The 27,748-nt window shown below is 35.8% G+C and overlaps 1 protein-coding gene across 1 annotated transcript; it reads left to right on the top strand.

The window, feature by feature from the left end:
* Nucleotides 1-294: 294 nt before the first annotated feature.
* On the top strand, nucleotides 295-27,748 carry adrb3a (adrenoceptor beta 3a). Its single transcript, XM_048209228.1, has 2 exons — nucleotides 295-2,334; nucleotides 25,921-27,748. Exons 1-2 carry the CDS (start codon nucleotides 1,031-1,033, stop codon nucleotides 25,946-25,948), a joined length of 1,332 nt encoding a protein of 443 aa, XP_048065185.1. The 5' UTR covers nucleotides 295-1,030; the 3' UTR covers nucleotides 25,949-27,748.

Genomic DNA, 27,748 nt, shown 5'->3' with positions numbered 1-27,748 from the left:
TTTTTTACAGTGTGTATTTAATCAACATTTTTTAAAAGACTTCCTTTTGGTAGGTTCACTGACAGATCTCTTGTAATCAAGTTATAATGTAATATGTTGTTACAGTTATAATTTTAATGTTGTTAATGTTGTAAAAGATTAACTTCAGTTTAGACATTAATATTGTATGCGTTTCCTTATTTTGGGGCATATATTATTGCATGTACGTTGACCTGATGTCTATTTCTGATGTGTGACAGACAAGATAAAAAAGTGTTTTATGTTTGTTGATTGTGTACTTGTTGGATAGATAGAAAGAGAGGGGGTGTGTGTGTGAATATTGGGAGTGAGGCACTCTTTAAAACTCCACCCCTCTTGGATGAAATGTGACGGCAAGTACAGCATGCTGAACACCAAAAGACACAGAGAGAGAGAGAGAGAGAGCGCATTATCAGAGAGCGAGAGTGCTTAACCACTGTTGACTGTCGGCAGTGTCACTGCTCCTTTGAGCTTTTGGCAGTAGAGGCACCTCCACACACACGCGGCGGTAACACGCTGACTGAACCTCCTCCACTTCAGCTCAAACTCCACTTCAGCGGACTACTTCAACAGGATGGCTGCTTATCTGCCTTTTCTCTGGTGGTTTCAAGAGCTTTTCTAAAAGTTCAAATGTTTTTCCCCCATCTCTCTTGGACCAGTTTTAACCCAGAATAAAAGGGGCTTTTTTTTTTTTTTTTTTTTCTTCCTCTTACATCTGCAGTTCAGATGTGTGGAACATGGCATATATGTTTGCTTCAAATGCCACAGGACAGCTGGATATGCACTTTTTTTTTTTTTCAGCATGACTGAAGAATATATGAAAAGGAATTGATGCTGTTGTTCAAGATTTGGAGATACGGTGGTATAAAATGCAAGATTAAATACATTATCGTCATGGTATCTCAATCACTTCTTTGAAGACTGAATAAATGTTTTGAGCACCTCTTTGTTGCTGCTTGTTTCTGATATCCACTTCGAAAAATTGCATATCTTGATCTCGGAATACTGAAACATGGAAAATCTGACAAACAACACTCAGTTACCCACTGAGAAGCCAAGTGAACATCCTGAGGAGTTTCATCTGTTCATCATGGTCATGATGATCATCATCGTCATGATTATCGTCGTGGGCAACCTTCTGGTCATCATCTCCATAGCACGAACCTCCCATCTGCAGACCACGACAAATATCTTCATCATGTCGTTGGCATGTGCTGACCTCATAATGGGGGTGCTGGTGGTGCCACTGGGTGCCACGATTGCTGTGACAGGGGAATGGCAACTTGATACCAGATCGTGTGATTTATGGACATCGGTTGATGTTTTATGTGTCACTGCCAGTATAGAGACCCTTTGCATCATTGCAGTGGATCGGTATATTGCAATCACACGGCCACTGCGGTATAAAGTGCTCCTGAATAAGTGCAGGGCTCGAATTATTGTTTGTGTTGTGTGGCTGGTCTCGGCTCTTATCTCCTTCGTCCCAATTATGAACCAGTACTGGCGTGCTTTGGAAGATCCGAAAGCAAAAGCATGTTACGAAAACCCCAAGTGCTGTGATTTTATAACAAACATGCAGTTTGCTATCACTTCATCAGTGGTTTCTTTCTACATCCCACTCCTCATCATGATTTTCGTCTACGCACGTGTCTTTCTCATTGCCACACGGCAGGTACAGCTAATTGACAAGAACCGTCTGAGGTTCCAAAATGAGTGCATTGGATATCAGGTACAGCCATCGCTCCATGGCAACAATAACTTGCCTTCGATGTGCAATAACGTCGGAATGACGACGGCAAGGCGAAAAAGTTCCCGCAGGCGACCGTCGAGATTAACCGTTGTGAAGGAGCACAAGGCCCTCAAGACACTGGGCATCATCATGGGCATCTTCACACTGTGCTGGCTGCCTTTCTTTGTGGCAAACATCATTAATGTCTTCAATCGAGAAGTGCTGGACAAGAACGTTTTTCGTTTCTTAAACTGGTTAGGCTACATTAACTCCGGCCTCAATCCCATCATCTACTGCCGAAGCCCAGAGTTTCGTGCGGCCTTCAAGAACCTCCTTGGCTGTCCCTGGATACCCTCGCTGAGAATGAACTTCCTTTACAAGGAGCTTCGGACTCGATGCCCCTGCTTCATGGGGTCAGCGGAGCCAGGAATGCCTGGATCATTCCAGAAGCCCCCAACATCGCCCGAGACACTGCCTGGGGATGGGAGCAGTCAGAGCAGCTACAGGAGCGAGGAGCCGTCGCCAGGACCACCACACTCCAACGGCAGCACATTTTTTAGTGATTTCTCCGAACCGGAGACGGAGTTGTGAGTCTCGTTCTCTTCTTACTTCTGTGCTGCCAGGTGTATAATATATAGATAAAAAGTTTTACACTTTCCTACTTTACCTTGCTTATATTTATTTTAGTATTCACAATGTGTCTGATCAATTTTCCAAGAAGTTCAGAAGAGCAAAACTGTATGTACTTCTTGATTTTGTATGTCAGTATTAGGTCTGTATTGACGAATGACTGAAATCAATTCCCCTGAATCAATGTCAGCAGGGGCAGATTGCTCAATATCACGTCCAGTGAATTTTAAACCTGCTGTAATCAGGTGACCTAAAGTTGTGAATGCGCTTGCGGCGACTTTTCTCAGGGGGGATATAGCCCTGTGAGAAGTGCGTCAAGGTTGAGCAGGGCAATGTTGAAGTTGTCTCAGATTACAGAGCGAATGGATGTGTACAACATTTCACGCAAAAATGAACGACTTGTTATGTTACTGCTTATGGTGGAATGTAAAACAGCCAGATGAAGTTTGTGTAGGGGGGGAAAAAATACAAGGTTTAAGCTCATAATTGCTTGTGTTTATAGCTGGAATAGACAAACAAGAAGGCCAGTTAAACCTCATGCAGATGAAGGTTCCCCTGGAGAGCTACAACTCTTAATGTTCATAAGCAAAACTGGCATGAGGAAGAATTTTTGCTCTGGTTTGAACATTTTGGCATTATCTTTAAAAGAACGCATGTCAGCAGAAAGGTATGAGGAATGGAACAGTACACAAGCTCTGATATGAAAGAGAAAACATGTGCTCTAAATCTAGCTCTTTCTCTTAAATGCCCAAGAGAACTGGCCATCTTAAAAGAGCAGAATTGCCCTTTTGTTGATTTTGGTTGGACTTTAAATGGTTGATAATGATTAAGTAGCTTCTTTGTATATATGAAAAAAAGTCTCTTTACTTGTACAAGTATGAAAAACAGAAACTGAAAAATATGAACATAAAATATATCCGTCTCAAAAATACTCATGACACCACTACATATTTTAGTTTCTTTTGAGTGTCATCTTGACGAATAGCAGTAAGAATAACGGTGCATTCTCTAGATATCAAAAATGGGAACAAGAAAAAAAAAAAAAAGAGACACCACGTAAAGTTTATACAAATGTTGATTTAACCCCCATCCCAACACAGAGAGACACACAGCTTTTAATATTCATCTCCTATTTCATACAGATCTAAATTTCTTCATCCAGACCAAAAAAATAAAAATAAAAAAAATTAATAAGGATATACAAACACTTCAATATTGTTTTGTTTCATAACGCATTTAGAACATTTTCCAGTCTGTCATATTTACAATGTAAATACTGATCCGATAATTGTAGGGTTTTATCCAGAACATGTGGTAGTTACTTTAATAACTCACTGGAAGAGGCCAATTTTAAGATGTTTTTGTGGGTTTTCATTTGTACAAACTCAGAGCTTCTGCAACACAGGAAATAAATACACTACATTAAATATTTCCTAACAACAACAAAACATTTACAGTATAATGTTTTATAGCTTTCAGTTTTAAAAAAAACGGTGTCAGTGCTCTGAATAAACATGTCACAGATAAAAACAAATGGTAACACTTTAGTTTAGGGTCCAATTCTCACCATTGACTAGTTGCTTATTAGCATCATTATTACTATATTGGCTGTTTATTAGTACTTATAAAGCACATATTAATGCCTTATTCTACATGACAATATTCTACATCCCTTAATCCTACCTAAACACCTAAACTTAACAACTACCTTACTAACTATTAATGAGCAGTAATTAGGAGTTTATTGAGGTAAAAGTTGTTTACTTGATGGTTAGTTAATAGAGAGAATTTGACCGCTAATCTAACGTGTGACCAAAAAATTCAAAAAATAGGATTTTTAATTAACTAAAAAGAGGAATCGAATATTGGAATTGGTTTTGCTCTGTATATAGAGGCTTTTCAGGAAATATGTTTTCCTAGAAGGGGGAGACACACTTGACTATCACAGTACAGGGTTTACAGCAGCTGTTATAGGGGGCTGGGTGGGCAAGCCCTGGAGACATTTCCTAGCCACAATGAAGTGGAAACAATGCACATGCATACACATCTCACATTCATACATAGTCATGTACACCAGACACCACAGGAGAGAGAAATCTTTGTTTTGTTTTGTTTTTTTACATTTTGAGTTTTGTGGAAATAATAGTCCCACTATGAATTGAAGGCACTTGTTGTGCATTATTTTTTTCATTATAGCATTAAGCATTATTGCTAATTCTTTACATATAGTTTCAAATTATAGTTATATATATTTTTATATATATATAAAAATTACCATGTGCTATTTTATAAAGGGCATTTCATTTGATATCATGAATGTAAAGCTATTTTTTCTCGAGGACATGAAGTACAAGCAGCTAAAACGACAACAGACATCATGTGAGGAGTAAAAATGTTGTGGTGGAGACCAAAAGCTAAGCGGTGAGAAAGGAACAACTTAAAGTCATTCTGAGCGACTTCAATCTCCAAATGCTTGAAGCAGGGAGTTCACTGGTGTCAGGTAGCCCATTTCCACAAACAAATCACATTATTCAGCGTATAGCTCACCAACTTACGAGTACATTGAGTAAAATTTGATCAGCCCCGTGATGTCTGAAGCCCTTTTACGTAAACTGTGTACTTCGTTTTTTTGTACACCGTGACCAGGTCTCCAGTGAGTTTTATTTAACACGGGGGCAGCTCAAACATTATGTCTAGCAAAATGTAATAAGACAAAATGAGCATTTTGAGTATTTTTAGTGCAGTGTATTATGAATGTTGCCCTTGCAGACATTCAAATAATGACAGATGGAAGATAATGGCACTGTGTTTTGTTTAACGGGAAGTCAACATTTTGCTGCTCTGTGCAGCTGATGGGTACATAATGTGTTGCCGGCAGAAACACGCAAACGAAGCCACAATGATTGCTTTGTGTTTCAGTGAGCACATTGAGAAAGGGTTGATACCCTGCGTGAGAAAGAACTTTATAAGGACACTTGTTGCCTTTTTTTTTTTTTTTTTTTTGCAAACAAATGTGTGTCAATTGTATATTACTGCTGTAGAAGCTAAATATGGATTTATTGTTGTCCATAAATTTGTTGCTACCTCTAAATGAACTTGTATGGGTGAGAATGAGGTGGTGTTTTTTGGCAAGTGTTAGGGCCCCTCTGTTGCTTCTCTAACACCCCCAGGAGCTGATAAACTTTATCACTGAAACGCAACACTTCCGCCTTTGAGGAGAAGCTGTTTACGACCTAAAAAGAGCAAGCGCAGCCAATGCTCAAAGCGAAGGCGAGATAGTAAGCAAACACTTGACAGAAAACCTCAATTACTTCATGAAAATGAGAGATACATTTTTGGTTCTTTGTCAGGATTTCACAAACTTTGTCAAACAAACAAACAATTGCTCAACTAAACTGTAAAAAATCATTTTTGGTTTAACTTAAAAAAGTAAGTTACCTTGTTGACTTAAAATGTTGAGTTCATTGAAATAAAAAATTTGTGTTAAAACAATGAAGGTGATTGATTTAATCAACAGAAACTCAAAATATGATGTTATCCGAACCACATTAATTATCTAAGTTGTTTTGACAAAAAGAAAAAAATGTTGTGATAACAAATCATAAAAATATATTTTTTTTTACAGTGGAACCTAAGTTTATGGGCCGAGAAAAAAATGACATGGGAGCCAATGGCTCCTAAAATGAAAAATATTTGAGACAAATGGCTTTTTTAGCTGACAAATTACATGATCACTTGATTAAGATGGTTATTATATAATAATTTAATTTAAATAATAATATAAAATTTACAATAATAATATTTTTATTATAAAATATCATTGAAATTCATCAAAAATGAAACTTTTTTTAATTAGTCGGTAAAAAGATTCAGTGAGTAAAGTATCAGACAAACATAAAAAAATGACAGCGTTCAGTATTACAGTCTGCTGTGAATAATTAACTAATAAGCTGTTAAAATCTTGACAGACTTTTAAAAAAGTTCCTATTAATAAATTCATCTTCTTGTGAATCAGACTTCATGGCATGTGTTGTTTGTCATTGCGTGCAATAAACAAGCATACTACCAGGATGTTCTTTAATAAAACCTACCTAATATGTATGCACACACAAGTTTTCCCTGACCATCACCAGTGGCGACTACATGTTCAAATATCAATGCAAATCTTTATTGTTGTCGCACTTTCAACTATTTTAGTCACAGTCTGGATCCCCTGTTTCATTTGGTCTGAGTTCAATGTTTTTGCATCATAGAGTTGGTTTGTGCTCCATTTTGGCAAATTATCTGCAAGTATCAAAGGTCAGTAAACATAGCCGTGAACGCATGCCTTACTCCTCCAACACATTTGCATACTAAAATCAAAGACTGTTTTGAGTGGAACACGTCCAGTTGTTCTTTGCTGATATTTGGCCAAAAGAAATAAATTGCGTTCACCTATCCATGCAAAGTGCAAAGTGATGGACACATCAAAAGTAAAGTTTTGTTGGGAAAATAATCAAATGAGTTAATGCAGGAGACTAGACAGGGCAAAAATTATCTACACTGCTGAGCATTCTCTCTGCATTACTCCATAGGATTACAATGTTCTAGAGTTGTTGTTTTTTTTTTGAAAATGGAACAGCTTTAAATCAGGATATTCTTTCATAACGAGCAAGCCTGGAAATTTCCATTCGCTGAATTAAAAAAAATTGCGTCATGCCGTATGACATTCTACAAATTAGGATGTCGGTTCCATCTGATCATGACTCCACTGATTTAAAAACCATTTGCAAATCGGGCTGTACGGCTGTCTGACACCTGTGTGTGTGTATTTTCCTGGAGCCTGACTTTACAAACAGGTGCTTAATCACTGAATAGGTTTATGAGGAAGAGCACAATACAGCTGACAAGCCGAGGCTGGTATAATGGCTTATCTGCTCTCATCGCCTTCATTGCTGTAACAGTGGGGCACCATGTTTCCACAGATCAGAGGTTTATCGCCACCATCAGCTACTGGTATCGCTCTCTGGCTACTGTTGATCTTTACAAGAAAGGGTAGCTAAGATTGGCTCTTGATTGATAAATAACTGAGTGGCACAACAGGTTTCGGTTTGAGATCTCAAATCAAGGAGCGGCAGAACAGATGGAGTTAAACACCGCTCTTTTTTCTCTGTTCCATTTAAAGGGATACTTCAGCTACAGACATTTAAAATTGTCATCATTTACTCACCCTCACGTCATTCGAAATTTACATTACTTGTTCCTTCGGTTACATGCAAAAAGAGATATTTTTAAAGAAGCTATTGGTTCATCTTTTCCATGTAATTACAATGACCAAGTTTACAGGCACTCTTATAATGCTATTATAATTCAACTTTATCTCATGTCAATGCAATACTTGTGAATAGCAACCATAATCATAATAACCCCAGTGAAAAAAAGTATACCAAAATGTATTTAAAATATTTATTTCATACTAAGTATAGTACAAATCCCTTAACATATTTACTGACACATCGCTTGAGAATTACAGATATAAATAGTATAATTACACTTTATTTGGAGTACTTCTTTATTGCACAATGTGCATTTCTTAAAGGGGACCTTTCACAAGATGTAATACAAGTCTCTGGTGTCCCTAGAATGTGTCTGTGTTTGAGCTTAAACAGATAATTTATAATAGCTTGTCAAATTTGCCCCTATTTGGGTGTGAGCAAAAACACTGCATTTTTGTGCGTGTCAAAGGTGTTATAAACAAATACCTTATAAAAGTTCATTTTGCATTATAAGTCCCCTTTAAAGGGTTAGTTCACCCAAAAATTAAATCATGTCGCTCCAAACCTGTAAGACCTTTGTTTGTCTTCGGAACACAAATTGAGTTCAAAGTCCAGAAAAGTAGTAAAGACATCATTAAAATAGTCACTGTGACTACAGTGGTTCAACCTTAATGTTATGAAACATTAATTCATGTTAATGTTACGAGCTATACTTTTTGTGAGCAAAAACAAAACAAAAATAATGACTTAATTCAACAAATTCAGCTCTCCTCTGTCATTCTGCTACGCTATTTTCGTTGCAGCATTCACTTTGTCAAAACTGCGTACGAGACTGACAGGGTAGAGAAGAAATTGTTGAATTAAGTCGTTATTTTTGTTTTGTTTTTGCGCACAAAAAGTATTCTCGTCACTTCATGACATTAAGGTTGAACCACTGTTGAACCAATGTTGACTATTTTAACAATGTCTTTAATACCTTTCTGGAACTTTAATGACAGTAATTACATTGCTTTCTATGGGAGATAAAAAATAAATAAATAAAAAACCTTGGATTTCATCAAAAATATCTTAATTTGTGTTCTGAAGATCAACAAAGGTCTTACAGGTGTGCAATGACATGAGGGTGAGTATGACAGAATTTTAATTTTTGGGTGAACTAAACCCTTTAATATTAAGCCTAAAATGTGTTTTAATCTCTATACTAATAAAGTATATTAGTGTTTTAAATACTATAATAGTGTGATAATATACAAGATATTTAAAGTGTGCTTAAAGTATACTTGCAATAGTTCAATTTTAGCACAAATATACTTAAGTATATCTTTAGTTAGACCTCAGCACTACTTCCAGATAACTAAAGTGCATTACATACAAAATTACATGTAGTTGTTCCAATTTAGCAGACTTTAAGTAGGACTATATCAATTTAGTATATACCAAAAGTACAATAGCTGGGCATTTATATTAAGTACATACATATGAAAGTGCATTTGTAGTATACTTAGCATAAAATAAATGCATTTCAAAAACATGTTGGTATATTTTATTTTTTTACTAGGGAAGATATGTAGTGTATGCCAATTTTAATAGCAATAAACAGGCATGTAAACATTATAATCAATCTATTCCACTCTGACCAAAGTGTGCATGTGAAGTACACGGATGATGTTGTAATGCACAGATTCCCAAACATGGCGGTAAAGAAGGCCTCACATTTTTGGAGTACTGAACAAATTTAGTTTACGTTGACAATGTCGTGCGACATGAATATATTGCAGTATAGCCTATTGATGTCGAAAATGTCGTCAAAAAGGTGGAAACATTTTTAAGCACATTACCGGAAAAAAATATCTATAAGTGTTTTGCATTTGACGCAAGTAGATTAAATCTACCGTACGAGTTCATAATTCGTGAGATGCTTTGGAGATGTGAATAATGGTGATAAAATAAGCACCATTCTCTTAACGAATAATCAGAATAATGAAAAATACCTCAAAATTGTCATTAAAACATCTTACATGTCCTTAATCTGATTATTGGAAATAATCACATCATTGGCCAATGAATGGAGACTAAGCAGGATCCAAAAACACCTTAAATGCATCAGTCCATATGACTATATTCAAAGTTTTCTTGAAAATAATATAAAGCTATGAATTATTTGTGAACAAATAATTCTCTTTTCGTTGAAAGAGCTGATCCAGTTCCCAAAATTTGTGTGAATGATTCGTTCAGCAATCAGACTGATATGATTCTGAGCTTCAGCTCATTGTAACTGAACATTTTATATATATACCTTTATGTTGCTTTTGCATCCATTAAACATAATGAAAGTGAGTAATGAATCATTATATTGAATTACTGTACAATTATAATAATTGTATTTTTTGAATGAACTATTCCTTTGAAATGTACACAAATCACATATAACAAAACATTAATATTTGATTAATGAATATGCCCAGATGGCCTTTGGTTTCCGAGTAACCCTCTGTACATGTGCATTGAGCCATATGTTGTACATCAGCACGCGAATGCCTTCAAATGATTGCTCTATCATTCTCAGTGAAAAAAAAAAAAAAAAAAGAGCTGGAGCAAAAGAAAGAATGACAGAAAAAAGTACAGACAGAATAACAGAATAAGCAATGAGGTAATTCTCTGCAACAGGATATGAACTCAATATGGAAAAGAGCTCTTTTAGCCATGATATAGAGCAAATCAGCAAGATCTAGCAATCCCTATATCTGCCTGCTATGAGATGACCTCACCGTTATTCTCATTTCAGGAGATGATCCCTTTCTGAGGCCACCTGAGTCTAAGAATATAACTTTTTATCAACAGAGGCTGTGGCATCCGTTTAGTTTATATGGTAAAAGTTTCTTTTTAAATTTACAACAAGCTAGTCGAACCCTCATGTTCTGTTGAGATTGACTTGTTTTTCTTACCCCAATGAGTTTAACTCAACATTGAGATTCTATATAATATAGTTAAATAACAAGAGTTCAGTACATGGAAATGACATACAGTGAGTCTCAAACTCCATTGTTTCCTCCTTTTTATATAAATCTCATTTGTTTAAAAGACCTCCGAAGAACAGGCGAATCTCAACATAACACCGACTGTTACATAACAGTCGGGGTGTACGCCCCCAATATTTGCATATGCCAGCCCATGTTCCCAACATTATGAAAGGCATTAGACAAGGGCAGAACGTCTGGATGTGCACAGCTGAATCAACAGACTAGGTAAGCAAGCAAGAACAATAGCAAAAAATGGCAGATGGAGCAATAATAACTGACATGATCCATGATATCAAGATATTTTTAGTGATATTTGTAAATTGTCTTTCTAAATGTTTCGTTAGCATGTTGCTAATGTACTGTTAAATGTGGTTAAAGTTACCATCGTTTCTAACTGTATTCACGGAGACAAGAGCCGTCGCTAAACACTTGCAGTCTGTATAATGCACAAACACAACTTCATTCTTTATAAATCTCTCCAACAGTGTAGCATTAGCCGTTAGCCACGGAGCATAGCCTCAAACTCATTCAGAATCAATGTAAACATCAAAATAAACACTGTATTTATGCTATTAGACATGCTGCATGACGAACACTTTGTAAAGATCCATTTTGAGGGTTATATTAGCTGTTTGAACTTTTTTTATGTTGTTTAAGGCAAGCGCGAGCTCCGTGGGCGTGGGGCACGAGATTTAAAGGGCCACACACTCTGAATCGGCTCATTTCTAATTATGCCCCAAAAATGAAAAAATGAATAAAAAAAAATCGATGGGGTATTTTGAGCCGAAACTTCACAGACACATTCAGGGGACACCTTAGACTTATATTACATCTTTTAAAAAAAAGTTCTAGGGCACCTTTAAAATATTGCAGTGTTATTTCTCGGTTTTAACACAAATTAGACATGCAATTTCAGAAATGTGACTGGTACTAGTAACATTACTTCTCCATGCATTCTTAAAGGGGTCCTTGATTTTGATTTCACTTTTTTAACTTTAGTTAGTGAGTTGCTGTTAGAGCATAAACAATATGCAAAGTTACGATGCTCAAAGTTCAATGCAAAGGAGATATTTTATTTTACAGAAATCGCTTTTTAAGAACTACAATAAGTTTCTTCCTGGGTTGGTGACATCACAAACCCCAAAATGTACATAAACACTGCCCCTGAGAACACACAACAAAGGAGGTGAGGCCATGTTGGGCTGCTTTAGAGAAGAGGAAGAGTTGTTGTAGCCATGCCGTCATTTTACCCGGATTGCTTCACAAGCGAGGGTCAATACAATGCTGGATTTGCACAAAAGATTAACAAGACGGCACATGCTAGTTGAATCAACTCCACAGCAACTACATAAATTTATCCAATAACCATTCAGAAACGTCCAGTTGAATTCTAAAAGTTGTAACTTTTTCTTGAGTCTCTCCATCAGTGTCTCTAGTTTGAACAATGCAAGTCTGAACACCATTATTGACAATTGTCATTTTGGTTGTGTGAGATTCTCCAGCTTTGTTGTTGTTGAGCACCGAAGTGCAAGCTGTTAAAGCTCCGCCCACTTCTGGAAAGTGGGCTGGGAGCAGCAGCTCATTTGCAATTAAAGGGACACACACAAAAATGTTGTGTTTTTGTTTACACCCAAATAGGGACAAATTTATCAAGCTATAACAAATTATCTTACATGTCCTTACTCTGATTATTGGAAATAATCACATCATTGGCCAATGAATGGAGACTAAGCAGGATCCAAAAAAACACCTTAAATGCATCAGTCCATATGACTATATTCAAAGTTTTCTTGAAAATAATATAAAGCTATGAATAATTTGTGAACAAATAATTCTGAGTTGAATCTTTTTATTGAAAGGGCTGATCCAGTTCCCGAAGTGCAAGCTGTTAAAGCTCCGCCCACTTCTGGAAAGTGGGCTGGGAGCAGCAGCTCATTTGCAATTAAAGGGACACACACAAAAATGGCGTGGTTTTGTTTACACCCAAATAGGGACAAATTTGACAAGCTATAACAAATTATCAGGTATTTTGAGCTGAAACTTCACAGACACATTCTGGGAACACCAGAGACTTATATTACATCTTGTAAAAGTGGCGTTATAGTTCCCCTTTGAAAATAAAGGCTCTTTATTGGCATAAATGGTTCCATGAAGAACATCCATGAAACCTTTTTAATGCACAAAAGGTCCTTTATAGTGGAAAAAGTTTCTTCAGATTATTAAAATGTTCTTCAATCTTATTCTATTCTTTTAAGAACTTTTCACTGAAAGGTTCTTTGGGGAACCCAAAATGGTGGTTGTATGTCATTCGCTACGAAACTTCTCTTTTGGGACCTTTATTTTTCACGTTGGCTTCAGCAAAAACACATTGTTGACAAATGTACCAAATCTAACTAATGCAATAGAGGGAGACAGTGAGAGAAATTCATATTTATATTGCAATATATCATAAGCAGTTATTAAAATGTTAAAATGGCCTTGGTGTCTCTCCTCAACAGACCATGGGAACATTATGTTGACAAAGGACTTTAATAATAATAATTCTCTATTTGCATACAAATTTTCTGGAAGCTGCACTTAAATCAGGAAAAAAAATCTCCTTAACTTGTCCAGTGCTGCACAGTGGAGATATAAAATGATAAGCTATAAAATACAAAAGTATGAAATATAAGATATATACTGTATGTATATATATGAATACCAATAAATGTAGCAATGTGACTGTACTGACATATGAGATAATCAGTGTCTCATCTTAATGTCTTTTTACAGTAACGTCCCCATCACAATACTGATACATCTGATCAAATAAACAAATCAATCATTTTGTCACCTATATGCATCAAGCTCTGTTGGCATGTAGTGCATGTTTAGTAACGCACTGGTTCATCCATAATATGGGCTTCTTGATTCATGCACTTTTGATTTGACACTGAACTCAATGACCTCTACTAGTAGCAGACAACTGAATTGGAGATCACATTATAGATCCATTAAAGCTTATTACATGCAAAGCATCACAGGAGCTTGTTCCGAAAAGTCATCTGAAACTTTGAGAGTTGCCTTGGTGAACAAATATTTGTTGAAATTGGAGAATGCAAATTGTGATATTTGAGCGAACAGCTAGAAAAAAAAGGTAACACTTTAGAATACTGATCCTTCATTAATGAATAACTACACAGGAACAAATGAATAATGCAGTATTAACACTCTAGTAACTACTATTAACTAACAATAAACTCTGATTAATGAATTAGTAAGTAATAGTGCTCAGTTGAAGGTGGTAGTTCACTATTAACTAATCAGTAACTACTGTTTTTTTCATTCCTCCCAGAGAACTACTAAGAACTACTATATACAAGTTCATAATTAACATGAATGATGCATAATGTATAATTAATTCTAAAGTAAAGGCCTTGGTAACCCACTAGTAATGACTGAAGTATTACTAAAGGAATTACTAATTATTTGGATCAGTACTCTAAAGTGAAAAACATGATAACTCTCTAGTAACTACTGAAGTCTTTGTAAACTTTTGATGTTTTTGTATGTTTTTGTACAGTAATTCCTTATGGTATATTTGGTAACACTTAAGTAATTACTAGTGGGTTACCATGATCTTCACTTTAGAATACTGATCCAAATAAATAGTAGTTCCTTTATAAGGATGTAGTAACACTTGAGTAATTACTTGTGGGTTACTATGATCTTCACTTTAGAATACTGATCCAAATAAGAAGTAGTTACTTTAGAGTTATATAGTAACTCTTGAGTTATTACTATCCAATACTTTACAAAAACCTCAAAAGTTTACAATGACTTCAGTAGTTACTAGAGAGTTATCATATTTTTCACTTTAGAATACTGATCCAAATAATTAGTAATTCCTTCTTAAGTATTTGGTAATACTTCAGTCATTACTAGTGGGTTACCAAGGCCTTTACTCTAGAATTAATTATACATTATTCATTATTCACATTAATTATGAATATGTATATAGTAGTTCTTAGTAGTTCTCTGGGAGGTATGAAAAAAACAGTAGTTACTGATTAGTTAATAGTGAACTACCACCTTCAACTGAGCACTATTACTTACTAATTCATTCATCAGAGTTACTTGTTAGTTAATAGTAGTTACTAGAGTGTTAATAATGCATTACTCATTTGTTCCTGTGTAGTTATTCATTAATGAAGGATCAGTATTCTAAAGTGTTACCAAAAAAAATAATAATAAAAAACGAGGGATGTCACGGGGTTAAAAGGATGATTCAGGTTGTTGAAAAAGGATTTGCAGAGCGTCGGAAAGATGTGGTTTCGCTTGTTTTGGATGTCGTGCTGAGATCAGAGTTCTCCTCGTACAGGCAAGATGGCCTTTTAAACAGCAGGAGAATAATAACTCAGACAGCCGCGAACGTCACATTCTGTTATTGAATCGAATACACAGTACTTTCAAAACCTCAGGAATAAAAGAGCGTAAAAGCAGTGTCTAAGAGTGTAATAGTGTACCTGGAGAGGTTTTTCTTTCCAAAGAAGAGATCTATGGCCCCATACCCATATCAACACCTTAAGATGCTTTGGAAATCTGTCACGTATACAGCAGGCGAGGGAGGTGGGGGCAGTGGAGTAAATGTTTCCCACGGTTCAGTTGCAACAAATAAAGCTCTTTTCTAGACTTTTGACAGCTAAAAGGAAATTCCACCAATTTTTCAAAATGTCCTCAATATGTTGGTGCGCAGATGTAAACAAGGCCACTTTGTATTAGGCACCTCACTATTCGTTGGTCATTGAACAACAGCTTTGGGGAAAAAGAAGTAAAAGAAAAGATTATAAAATACCTAATGAGATGTAAAGGAAGCTGTCACGTTAAACCAGAAAGAAAACAAAGTCTTTTTGTCTTGTTTTCCAGAATAAATATAGTGTAAACATAGTAAAACATAGTTTACACTAATATATTTACTTGAAAATCAAAAGACTTTTCAACCCAACTTTTAAGAAGGATTTCAACCCCATACAAAATATTGTCCAGTTTGACATAAAAGCATCTATAAATTGGAAATTACATTGATTATTGGTTATTAACAGCCATTTACCTTAGCTATAATTTGAAAGTAATAATTTTTAACATTTGATAATAATACTGTAATACTAATATTCATATTGTCACATATAACACATTTACTTAAAAACATACGATTTTTAATGACCAATAAATAATAAAATCATTACTTTAAACACTTTGCATCAATATTTTTAATAGTTACAGCATCATTATTAAAAGTATCAATGCTTCAAGATCGATCCTCCCCATACCTAATTCAAGATTCTCTAAAAACAAGTTGTTTTACAGTCTCTTATACAATTTTGCTTATGAACTAAATCTGTTATTTATGGAATGTTTAGATATTTTTACTATAAAAAGACAAATGATGTAGAAAAGAAGAAATAAAATGTATATCTGTTGGTTTGTGTGACATTTTTTGGCGATTCTTGTCTAGAGTCTACAGCATAGAAATACTGTGCATGAGAGCAATACTTAATTTCCTGTGGGATGGCAAATAAACTCACCAAAATTAGTTTAAGCTGTCATTGGCTCAGAGCTTAATTCAATCTTTGGTGACATGATTTGCATAGCCGGTTGCGAATGATCATACTGTTACTTTCTCAGCTGTGCTCCACTGTCTCTTTCTGCCAAAACAGCTACGTAATGAAGTCAATAGCTCTGCCTTTCCAAATTTTTCATGAGAGGCAAGAGTCAAGTTTTCACATCAAAAGTAGAGAGGAGCAGCTGCTCCCGTCTCGCAGATCGGTTTGCCACATTTTATTACAATTCTGATAGAGTGTGATTTTTGAGTCTGTGGCCAGCAGCTGTGTGGATTATAGCCCGTTTATGAGGTGATGACATTCACACCAAAGCCTCGTTCACACTGACCTAGATTTTATTGCTGGAGTTCGCCAAATGTCAGTATTACTGGTGGCATGTTGGATGGCTAATAATGGGCATAGCTTTTGAAAATCAAACAATACTAAATATGATTTGCTTAAAAAACTTGAGCCTTATTGATGTAGCAGGAGGGTTCATAAGACAAAAAAAAAAAAAAAAAAAAGTTGGCTGCCTCATGGTATGATTATAGAGCGAACATTGATAACTCGGTCATTCGCCATGCAACGTCGATCGCACACTCATTGAAACATGTACCAGCAAGGTTGTTTTTGTCTTCGTACATTGCAGAGCTGAGAACCTCGATGTTCTGCTCTGTGAGGCTTTCAGTCTGTTTTTAAAGTTTTGCCTGTGATTAATGTCTCAGAGGTATATAGTATATCAAATCAGTTAAGGCTCATTCAGTTCAGAAAAGGAACTTGGGGAAAAAATGCAGAATGCCTCTGTAGGATAAGCACTGGAGGTCAAAGGGCAGCTCTGTGGTTCTGCTATGCTATGATGTATTAAAAATGGAAAAAATTACCATAGAAACTGGATTGGCAGATGGGCAGAGTGGAAATATTTGTTCAAACTGTTGTCATTCAGCTACCGATGTTTAAACAGCTTTGTGTCTGCTCTACAAAAATATTAAATAACATTTGATGGACTTGGACTAGGATTACCAAGAACTTCTTTTAGAAATATTTGTTCAGAACAAACTTAAAGGGATAGTTTTCCCCAAAATGTAAATTCTGTTATAATTTACTTACCCTCGTTCCAAACCTGTATGACTTTCTTTCTTTTGGGGAAATATTTCAGTGGTTTTGGTTCATACAATGAAAGTCAACGGGTCCAAAACAACACTAAGCCCCTTTGACTTTAATCATATAAGCATAACTTTCAAAATATTCTTCCAAAAACATCTTCTTTTGTGATCCACAGTAGAATGTACTGTAAGTCATACAGATTTGGATCGGCATGAAGGCAGTAAATATGTACAAATATATAATTCTTAAAACTAAATTTGCTGACTTTGTTATCATATGCCTCCTAGGAACAAACTATCTAGCATTTGTTCAAGCCATTCTTGCAGAGGCCTGTAATAGATTAAGTGTAAAAGCGAATAAAACTTAAGAGAACATTTGTCGATTGTGAGGTCAGCTCCTCAACCATGCCAATACTGCGGTTTGACTAAGTGGCTGAAATTATATCATTGTTCTGAACTCTAACCTCAAGGCTTAACAGTTCATTTACGATTAAACTGCGTAGATTAGACGGACAACAGGAACATTATGATGCTGTTGGATCTAAAGGACCTTTTGGTCATGTAACTGTTTGGTACAGCTGGTACTGGAGCATGAAATCAGCCTTGGAAGAGCTCCATTTTGCTGAATGATGAGACAAAGCTACATCGTTGGAAGCACATAATCGGAATACGATGTCTTATTACTCAAAATGACTGGACAAACATTTATGTACACATTTAATGACACCAAATTTCCTTGACAAAAGAGATGGATGTGTCTGTGACAAAAAGAAAACAAACGAGAATTGGATTGCCATGAACTCAGCTGATGGAAGAGATGATTGGGCTGAACTAGGGCCAACAAGCTGAGATTGGATCATGTAGGGTTTTTTTGGAGAAGGCCATATCTGGATGGAATGCTCAACAAAAGTGTCACCCAGACCTGTCAAGACTTAGTTCCCAGTGTAGCACTCACTTCCTTGATATTTGTAGAAAGCCTTTTCCTTCGATACTGGACAATGTCAATCGTCAATGCTTGTTAGCACACATAGGCGTTTTTCTCATGAGAAACCAAAGGCTGAAAAAAATATAAATGGAGGTTGTTGTTTCTTACACTTGTATGTAGCATCTATGAGAAGAATTCCTTGTACTGTACATGAAAGGCCTTCTGGACATCCAAAGACGGGTTTGATAAATGGGCTAAAGCTAAACAGGATACTGATATTCCACCCACAGTACAAGCTAAACCTTTCTATTTAGCCTGATATAAATCATGCTTTCCACTCCTGGTCTACATTTTATTACAATGGAGACCTCATTTCCCCTCAGGCACTGTGTGTGACAGGTATTGTGCTAAATAAATGACTGTGATTCATCTAAAATGGAAACACTATGGCGAGTCAGGGCTAACTGCAGTAAATCAAGGTGAAACTCAAAGGAGAGTAGATATGAGAGTGCATATGTGACTGCGTTATGCTTTATAAACTATCTGTTTTTATAGGTGTGGTCAGAGTGACTATATTTAGCGAGAACATTATTTGCATGTTACCATGCTGGAGTTCATATTCAAGCATAAAAAATACAAACAAACAGTGTGTGCATATGTTGGTTCGGGGAAAACAGGTTTTTCTAGATTTCAAATTGTGCCATAAAATACTATGCTGAGATGCTGTACGAGTGACTGACAGTACGGTTTAATCAAATGACATTAGTTAATGCATTAAGTGTCATGACAACAACCCCACAGTTCATCTTCGGAACACAAATTAAGGCATTTTTGATGTAATCCAATGGTTCAGTGAGGCCTCTATTGCCAGCAATATCAATGAACCTCTCAAGATCCAGAAACTTTTGTGTGCCAAAAAATAAAAAAAGATGACATTTATACAATATCAAGTGACGGGCGATTTCAAAACACTGCTTCGAAGCTTTACGAATCTTTGGTTATTCAGTTCAGTGATTTTTTTTTTTTTTTTTTTTTTTTTTTGGTGCACAAAAAGTATTCTCATCACTTTATATTATTAAGGTAGAACCACTGTACTCACATGTTTTAAATATGTCTTTAGTACATTTATGGATCTTGAGAGGTTCAGTGACATTGCTGGCAATAGAGGTCTCACTGAGCCATCAGATTTCATCAAAAATATCTTAATTTGTGTTCCGAAGATGAACGAAGGTCTTACAGGTGTAGAACGACATTAGGGTGAGTAATAAATGGCATAATTTTTGGGTGAACCCTTTAACATAATTTAAAATTTTAAAGTTAAACTTTTTATTTGATATTATTACAAAGAGCATTTTAAAGTGTACCTGAGTGTTCTAAGAAACATACGAGTTTGTTGTCTTTAAATACACTTAGGTTGCCTTTTATTTAATTAATATTAATATTTAAATTAATATTAAGTACAGATTAAGCTTCACAAGGGGAACCTTATTGCAAAGTTGTACCATTTCTGTTTAAAATGACAGTTTGAAAAGTGGAAAACTGGCAGGAAGATGATAAAGTTGATGGCTGAATAGCATTACCTTCTAATCAACTCTGCAATGGAAATGAAACTCTGGCTAAGAATCTGCGGTCTTCTTTTCACTGTCCTCATACGGATATAGATGGCGGCAGACAAACAGATGCTGCGCATTCTGTCAGAGCATCAGAAACTAAAGGTTAAAAATATCCCTTGGTCCTTTGATTCTTTATGAGGTAAACAGAAATGAATCCATAACAGAGTGAGAGAGATGAATGAGATGAATGATTTGGGTGCCACCATAAAACTATTTCGATAAGCGGACACAGCCAACAGGATATAATAATAGAGTGGATATGGATATTGAAATGAAAAAATGCGCATTTATGTCATGACATGCATTCGATGATTAATTGGAATAATTACCCTGGGAATAGTACACCCCCAATTTGAAATTATAACATAACAGACCTCTCTGACCCCTGCAGTGTCAGGTAACTCCCAAACCTCTCTGTTTTAATGAATAGTTTTGTAAGAAAAACAGCAGTGGAAGCATGACAGGAGGGAACGGCTCGAGCTGAGTTAGCGAGATCACAAACGAAGAAATTCAAAACGTGTTCCAGGTGGCCTTTCTGGGCATGGCAGCAAGGCCAGACGTGATTAAAATATTTTCAGGTCATCAATCATTGAAGTTCACCATGTTTCACATCTGACATTTCATTGGACCATTTTCCCAAATAAAGTGGTGTCCAATATAGAGCTAGAAATGGCCAATATAACCATCTACCTTTACTCAGAAAAAGATATTTTAAACTAAATATACAGTTTTTGAAAGTTGGGAAAATATCCCAGTGTTTCACACTTAACAGCCTTTTGCAGACTAACCTGAAAGCACTGGCCAAATTCGAAACAGAAGCAAGGCTGCGCTGCCACTTACCTCGGCAGCTAGGGTGAAGTGTGCTTCCGGCTGATGAGGCTAACGGTGGCCAAGGACGGGGCTATGTATTGTTTAATATAGCAGTATGGACAATGCATCATGGAGATTATTCCATTTTGGAACTAGCAGTGAAACACTAGCCTTGGTGTCTGTGAAAAGCGTTATGTATATAAACACCAATATCATGGATCATGTTAAGATGTCAGTCAAAGCGGATGGTGCATGTCAAGGTTAGAAAACAATAGTGCAACAGTAGATGCCCAAAATTCAATAAAAGTGTGTGCTGGGTTTCACCTATGGGTTCACTATGGAGAAAATAAAACTAACTGAAAAAGTGGACAGTCCCTGTTGCACTCTATAATATTTGGAAACATAACTCAGCTTCACAAAGTAATTGAGACTAAAACCACTCAATGAAATCTGGCTTAACTGACTGAAAACCAAAGGGAAACCAATATTTATGACTCTGCATTGAAAAACGAACAGAAAATGTAATGCAGCTACTGCACCTTTCAATTATAAGAGCCAATTGTAATCACATCACTTTAGAATGATGTTTAAACAAAATATATATATATATATATATATATATATATATATATATATATATATATATATATATATATATATATATATATATATATATATATATATATATATACACACACACACACACACACACACACACACACACTATATTGCCAAAAAATATTGGGACACCCCTCCAAATAATTGAATTCAGATGTTTCAATCACTTCCATGGCCACAGGTGTATAAAATCAAGCACCTAGGAATGCAGACTGCTTATACAAACATTTGTAAAAGAATGGGTCGCTCTCAGGAGCTCAGTGAATTCAAGCATGGTACAGTGATAGGTTACCACCTGTGAAATAAGTCCATTCACGAAATTTCCTCACTAATAAATATTCCACAGTCAACAAAGTGGAAGCAATTGGGAACAGCAACTCAGCCACGAAGTGGTAGGCAACGTAAAATCATAGAGCGGGGTCACACAGTGCGCAAAAGTCACCAATTTTCTGCAGAGTAAATAGCTACAGACCTCCAAACTTTGTGTGGCCTTCAGGTTGCCAGGAGAACGGTACGTACCTGACTGCATTGTGCCAAGTGTATGGTGTTTGGTTGAGGGGGGATTATGGTGTGGGGTTGTTTTTCAGGGGTTGGGCTTGACCCCTTAGTTCCAGTGAAAGGAACTCTTAATGCTTCAGCATACCAAGACATTTTGGACAATTTCATGCTCCCAAGTTTGGCCCCTTCCTGTTCCAACATGACTGCGCACCAGTGCACAAAGCAAGGTCCATAAAGACATGGATGAACAAGTTTGGTGTGGAGGAACTTGACTGGCTGGGACAGAGTCCTGACCTCAACCCGATAGAACACCTTTGGGATGAATTAGAGCGGAGACTGTGAGCCAGGTCTTCTCGCCAACATCACTGCCTGACCTCACGAATGCGCTTCTAGAAGAATGATCAAAAATTCCCATAAACACACTCCTAAACCTTGTGGAAAGCCTTCCCAGAAGAGTTGAAGCTGTAATAGCTGCAAAGGGTGGGCCAACTCCATATTAAACCCTATGGATTAAGAATGGGATGTCATTAAAGTTCATGTGTACATAAAGGCAGGCGTCCCAAAACTTTTGGCAATATAGTGTATATTATATATATATATATATATATATATATATATATATATATATTAGTACCTAAATATATTTATATATTAGGTACAATGTTCTTATTGTGTGTAGAGTTCTCAAAAGTGCCGAAATTTTAAAAATGTGACGCTTTGAGCGCTAAGTGGATTCGTAAACATCTCTGATTATGCCACTACAATGATCAACGCACGGGAGCATTTGAATTTGAAAGCATTTTGAAAGCGGTAGCGTTTGAAAGCGGGCGTCTATCAGCGGACTGGTCCACGACAAACTCTCCAGTGTGTATATTTGTGTAAGCTCTCGGTGAAGAGCGTCATTGATGACTATTTACAATGTTTTTGAAGCGTTGATCATTGAAGCCAATCACAGATATATCCAATGAGCGTGTCAACAATGGCCAATCAGAAGTGTTTACGAATCCGCCCAACAGTGCTCAAAGTGTCACATTTTTTAAATTTCAGTACTGACTTGGTACCGAAGTTGGTACTTTTTACAACTCTAATTGTGTACATGTTGTTTTACAAAACACTTTGGTATCATGTTAGAATACTGTTCTGTCACTAATGAATAATTACACAGGAACAAATGAGTAGAGCAATATTAACATTCTAGTAACTACTATAACTAACAAGAAATTCTGATTAATGAATTATTAAGTAATAGCACTCAGTTGAATGTGGTAGTTCACTATTAGCTAATCATTAACTACTATTTGTTTTTTCATACCTCTGGAGGAATAATAAGAACTAATGTATATAGTTTCATAATTAATGTGAGTAATGTGTAATGCATAATTCATTTTACAGTAGAGTGAAGATCATGGTAAGCCACTATGACTCAAGTGTTACCAAATCCTTCAGAAGGAATTAATAATTTGGAACAATATTCTAAAGAGAAAAGCATGATAACTCCCTAATGACTGAAGTCATGGTAAGTTTTGAGGTTTTTGTAAGGTTTTGGATTGTAATGACTCAAGTGTTACTAATTTTTAATTATTTGGAACAGTATTCTAAAGTGAAGATCATGGTAGTTAACTAGTAATGACTCAAGTGTTACAAGATCCGTCTGAAGGAATTACTATCCAAAACCTTACAAAAAACTCAAATCTTTAACGATTAATTATATTTTTGATGTAAGATATAATAAGATGTAGATCATTTAAAAACATCCACTTTGTCAAATGATTATTTTAAATGTCAATACATAGTAGTTAAAGATACTTGATATGAAATGGCACCAAAATGTCTTATTCCATTGTATTCTGACTATTTATTAAACCGAGAACCTTTACCTAGGAAATGTATCCGGTCATCTTATATTCTATCACGCTGCCCCCTTGAGGATCGAACGGTGGGCCGGGCACTCTCAGAACATTTCTCATTTTGTTTTTTCCTCTTCCCTCAGATAGCACATAAATGCTCAGTATTGTTTATGTGTTCCTGTGGAGACATGTACAGTAGCGAAGATAGGATCAGAATCTCAGGCATTTAAAGCGAAAGAAAATAGTGGAGAAGAGGTAGGGCTCACAGCAGTGTGACGAGGTTAAATAGAGGGTGCTATGAAATGAGGGATGCTTAACTGAGAATATCATTGGCAAAAGTATCACTCGACCAGAAAGTCTTCATTGGAGAAAGGCAGAGGAGATTGACAATGGAATGGGATTGAGACAAGTCGTAGGCCGGTCTAAAACCTGCTTTAGTCATGTAACATATGCACTATAACTGTAATAGCAATAATATGCACTATTGCTGTTGCTGCACCCACAGATCCAACCGTCAAGTCAATTCAAATTAGCAGAATGTCTACCATCTGCTACAGATTAACCACCAAACCGATGTGTCATGCACATATTTTTATGAAGTTAGACCAGTTTGCACTTCTAGCTCATTTGCTGCCCTAGGCAAGATGAAACATGACCCAAAAACTGAAAGGTGACACCGGGTTCAAATTCTAACATACACTAACATTCAAAAGTTTTTTCATGTTTTTGAAAAAAGTCTCTTATGCTCTCCATGGCTGCATTTATTAGATCAAAAATACAGAAAAAACAGTAATATTGTGGAATATTATTACAATTATAATAACTGTTTTTCTTATCATTTAAAATGTAATTTATTCCCGTGATGGCAAAGCTGCATTTTCAACATCATTACTCCAGTTTTTAGTGTCACATGATCCTTCAGAAATCATTCTAATATGTTGATTTGGTGCTCAAGAATCATTTCTTATTATTGTCAAGTCACCTTTATTTATTTAGCACTTTATACGACACAGATTGTTTAAAAGCAGCTTTAAAGAGATAACAGGAAAATGATTTAAACAGAGTTCATTTCAGCAACCAGCTAAGTGGCCTCAACTAAGTAAGCCAGATATTGTCAATGTTGAATTAATATTTTTGTGGAAACCATGATGCATTGTTTACAGGATCCTTTCATTGATATAAAGTAAAAAGAACAGCCTTTATTTGAATAAAAAGGTTTTGCAACAATGTAAAAGTCTTTGCTGTCACTTTTGATCAGTTCAATGAATTTTTGCAGTATAAAAGTATTTTCTTTACAAAAATAAATAAATAAATCTTACTAACTGAATTTAGTAATCAGTGACCAGCATCCATTAAGATGCCATAGCTGTTTAGATTTATTATCAAAGGCATATATCTGTGTCCCCTCAGTTTGAGTGGAAGGAATCTGCCATATTCAACACATTTTTAAAGCTAAGAAACCATGAATTTGGGAACTGGCATGCAACAGGGGAAGGGGGTACTAGTCCATCCAAATAGCATTTGACAAGTTAATGCCTTTTACATGCCAGTGACTGTCAGAATAAAATTTGCATTTAGACATGCAGCCAATGTCTTTGCCAATGTCGCCGTTTATACAGAGTTTAACAGTGTGGACAGCTTTGACCACTTATATCTTACCACTTAAAGGGTTAGCTCACCCAAAAATGAAAATTCTGTCAATAATTACTCTCCAAACTCGTAAGACTTTCGTTCTTCTTCAGAAAACAAATGAAGGTCTTTTTGAAGAAATATGACAGCTTTCTGTCCCTCCATAGACAGCTACACAACTGACACTTTGTCGCTTCTAAAAGTTCATAAAGAGATCGTAAAACTAATCCATACGAATTGAGCAGTTTAGCCCACTTTTCTGAAGAGACACGATTGCTGAACCGTTTGATTTTAGGCTTTTATTCACATATAAACATTCATCAACTCACTGCTTCTTTTCAAATGTCTAAACATGTTGTTTTGTAACCCTTAAAGGTGAAGTAGTTTCAGGTTTTTTTTTTTAAAAACTGAACACTCCCCCATCTTTTTATTGGTCAGAAACAGATAGTACCACCCCAGTCTTGGTTGATCTAATGTTTCTGTATCAGACAATGTTTCATAGCACCTGCAAATGGTTCTTATAGTTGTTTCTACGTATTCAGCTAGAGTAAGATAAAGTATTTAACAAGTTACAAAATGTATTGAAAAACATTTACATGCTTCAACTTTAACTCTGTCTGATCTTTTTTGTATGTCTTTCCTCCAGCTGTAACCTAGAGGAGCAGGATGGCTGAGAGTTTCTTGCATGGCTGAAAGAAAAGGACGTTGAGGAAGAAACAGGGAAAAGGACTGACTTACATCACAGTTGGCAGGACTTCCCCAGCAGAGACCACAAGGGCCCAGCAAAACATCCATGAAGCCATCAGGGGAGCCTGCTCCAAAAATGAAAGACAGAAGGGTGCAAAGATATAACCATAGAGAGGCAAGCGCTGAGAGAACTTTCTCACAAACAACCCGTCTATGGAGAGAACGACTGAACTTGTACTGCTCATGGAGGAGTGTAATGGCGAGGCGTACTGGAGTTATCCACTTCAGCCCAGTTTGGTCTAGTTTGTTTGGCAAAAAAACTAATCAGACCTGTAGGTCCTCCAACATGTGTTTTAGTGCTATGTTCTGAGTATGGACTTCTTCAAATACATGGACACAATAACTCTGAATAGACTTTCCAAGCACAGTGTTTTGTTTTGTTTGTTTTTTTTCTTTTCTTTTGTTTTTGTTTTGTTTTTTAATGAAAAGTTTAGATTTTGTACAATATCCTATACTAAATTATTATTATTTATTTTACTCCCCACATTTTAGCTGTGAATGTGTAAAATGCCTGCCACATTAATATTTCTGTGTTGTACAGGTTCAGTAGTCCACTGATTTTTCCCAGTCCAGCCACCTCAATATAAGCTACAAGATTTCCCGTTCCTCCCATTTAGCTCTTTAACTCTCCCGAGAACATCGAGAGCGGGAGACAGCTTCACCAATTTGAATGGGATTGTTCAAATATGGTTGCTGTGTAAAAGTGTAAACTGTTGTAAAAAGTAGAGGAAGGCCAACTCTTCACTCACTCAAAATTAGGGATGCGTGATATTAAAATTCTGGTTGATACTGATAAACCAGATGAATAGCCAATGTTACAATTCTACACTATTTTGTGTAAATAAATAAAAACTAAAATCAACTGTGAAATGATAATATACAGTTTGGATAATTGATATCCATTTTGAGATTTTCTGAAGATTAAATTGCTGTTTATAGCAATATATCTAATACCAATACATTTAAAAATATAAACATCTAATATCATCTGATAATCGATATATCATGCATCCCTGCTCAAAAAAAAAAAAAAAAAAAAACCTCATTTGACCCTCATCAGATTTATCTGTTTTGCTGGCTCATGTTCAATGCTGCTATTTTACAGTTTATTTCAGAAATTCAGAAAAAAAAAAAAGAAAAAGAAAAAAGCTTTACACTCCTCCAACCATTACAATATACAGGACTCTACGCACAATTGTTATTATTATTATTATTATTATTATTATTATTATTATTATAGGCCTACAAGATAAGCAAGCACCTGAACCTCATATTCCAGAATGTATTTTTGACATAGGGAACACATTCACCTATTTGTTGTATAACATCACTTTCTATGCTTAATGTGATACTAGCCAAAAAAAATCTAGTTTTTTAATTTTTCCTGTTTGCACAGATCACAATGCCATCTCATACTAAGTCTAAACATACTGCATCCTCTTTCATTGATTTCCTCTGTAATGGCAGTTGACCAAAATGCCCTTCTAGCAAGGATTTGACAGTTGTGGCAACTTTAGCACTATAATATCCAACAATGGAGTTCAATGTTATGTTAACAGGACAAATATGAGAACAGGATTTTAGGTACATTTGTTTTGTTTGTTTTTCAGGTTTTTTATCAGGTACAGTGGTAGAGATAAATGTATTATTTAAGAGAGACTACAAAGGGAAACCAAAAATGAAATGTCAGATGAATACTTATTGATATTAAATACATTTTAAGCAAG

The sequence above is a fragment of the Megalobrama amblycephala genome, linkage group LG12, assembly GCF_018812025.1.
Source record: "Megalobrama amblycephala isolate DHTTF-2021 linkage group LG12, ASM1881202v1, whole genome shotgun sequence".
NCBI lineage: Eukaryota > Metazoa > Chordata > Actinopteri > Cypriniformes > Xenocyprididae > Megalobrama > Megalobrama amblycephala.
Note: the sequence above shows the minus strand (reverse complement) of the source record. Positions and strands in the feature narration are given on the sequence as shown.

Bases quoted from the DNA above. Each gene is read 5' to 3' on its own strand.
- adrb3a (XM_048209228.1), top strand. From the start codon at position 1,031: ATGGAAAATCTGACAAACAACACTCAGTTACCCACTGAGAAGCCAAGT. The intron at 2,335-25,920 runs GTGAGTCTCGTT...TCTTTCCTCCAG, and splicing joins TCCGAACCGGAGACGGAGTT to CTGTAACCTAGAGGAGCAGG.